This window comes from Mus caroli, chromosome 13 (assembly GCF_900094665.2).
Source record: "Mus caroli chromosome 13, CAROLI_EIJ_v1.1, whole genome shotgun sequence".
NCBI classification, from domain to species: domain Eukaryota; kingdom Metazoa; phylum Chordata; class Mammalia; order Rodentia; family Muridae; genus Mus; species Mus caroli.
The window spans coordinates 58,224,003-58,225,244 of NC_034582.1; the positions used below are offsets into that span (position 1 = coordinate 58,224,003).

The window sequence follows — 1,242 nt, forward strand, 5'->3', positions numbered from 1 at the left end:
ACACACACACACACACACACACACACACACACACACACACACACACCAGGTACAAGCTCAAAGCTACTAGCTAAACACTCTGCCTGAGAAATGTCTCACCGGGTCCAGCATGAAGCAGTTGACACCACAATCCATGGCAAGGACCAACATGGTGGCACTGCCATAGAGCGCATACCCGGCTGCCACCAGGTCCCGGCCTGGCTGCAGAGCATCCTTCTCAGAAGGCTCACCAGTACTTTTCTAAAGCAAAGGAGAAAATAAAGACATGTTTTCCGTTTGTTTCGTGGTCCTTTTACCAAGTTCAGCCATCCACAGGATGTATCAACAGGATGCAGTACCACGGTTCTCAACCTCCCTGATGCTACGACCCATTAGTAACAGTTTGTGTTGTGATACCCTCAACCATGAAATTCTTTCTGTTGCTGCTTCATAACTGTACTCTTCCTCCTGTTGTGAATCATAATATAAACATCTGACATGCAACCCCCAAGGGCATCAAGACCCACCGGTGGAACCCACTGTTTTCACGGAAGCTACTGATATCCCATCCCAGGTGTTGCCTCCCTCCCCACACTAGCAGCATTCTGATTGCACCGGGCTTCCTGAAGGGTCCCTGCATCCTGTATCAGGATCTTTCTTTCCAGTCAACAGCCTCCTAACATCTCCCTGATTTGATATTCCCTTGTGTCTCCATTATCACTTCCAAAAAGCAGCACATATTCTCGCCAGCTCCATAAAGGTAACCTGATTACAGGCCCCAGAACCATTTACCTGCCTTTTCCATCTTTATTTAAACAGATTAGCAAAGGGCTGCAGGGCCGAGGATTTCATGAGAAAATCGATTCTGTGAGCTGTTGTCAATTGAAACACACGCTCACTGAGCGGTGTGTGGTCAGTTACTCCCACGGCAAAGAAATCCTCAGAAACAGTTTGTAGCATCTCTCTGGAGTCAGGAGAGGACAAGTTAGATGCTGCTCAATTTTTTTTCCCCAAAACCTAGAGTAAGAACACATTTTAAAGCTCATCTCGCAGAACTTGAGAGGGAACGGAGGTTACCAGAGGCTGGGGGAGGAAAAGAAAATTTGTTTTTCTTTTTTTGTTTGTTTTTTGGTTTGTTAGTTGGTTTCCCTAAGGCTTTTCTCTCACAAGAGCAAAAAAAAAAAAAAAAAAAAAAAAAAAAAAAAAAAAAATCATTCCTTGTGCAGTTGCATTCTTGGTTATGGGAACTGAATACGTTTTGGT

General features: G+C 44.8%; 1 protein-coding gene across 1 annotated transcript in view; it reads right to left on the bottom strand.

The window, feature by feature from the left end:
• Fbp1 (fructose-bisphosphatase 1) overlaps positions 1–1,242 on the bottom strand; it is a 23,646-nt gene that overhangs the window by 6,371 nt on the left and 16,033 nt on the right. Inside the window, exon 4 of the mRNA XM_021179848.1 lies at positions 100–240. Within this exon, the coding sequence (XP_021035507.1) occupies positions 100–240 (141 nt within the window). The remainder of the gene's footprint in view (positions 1–99; positions 241–1,242) is intronic.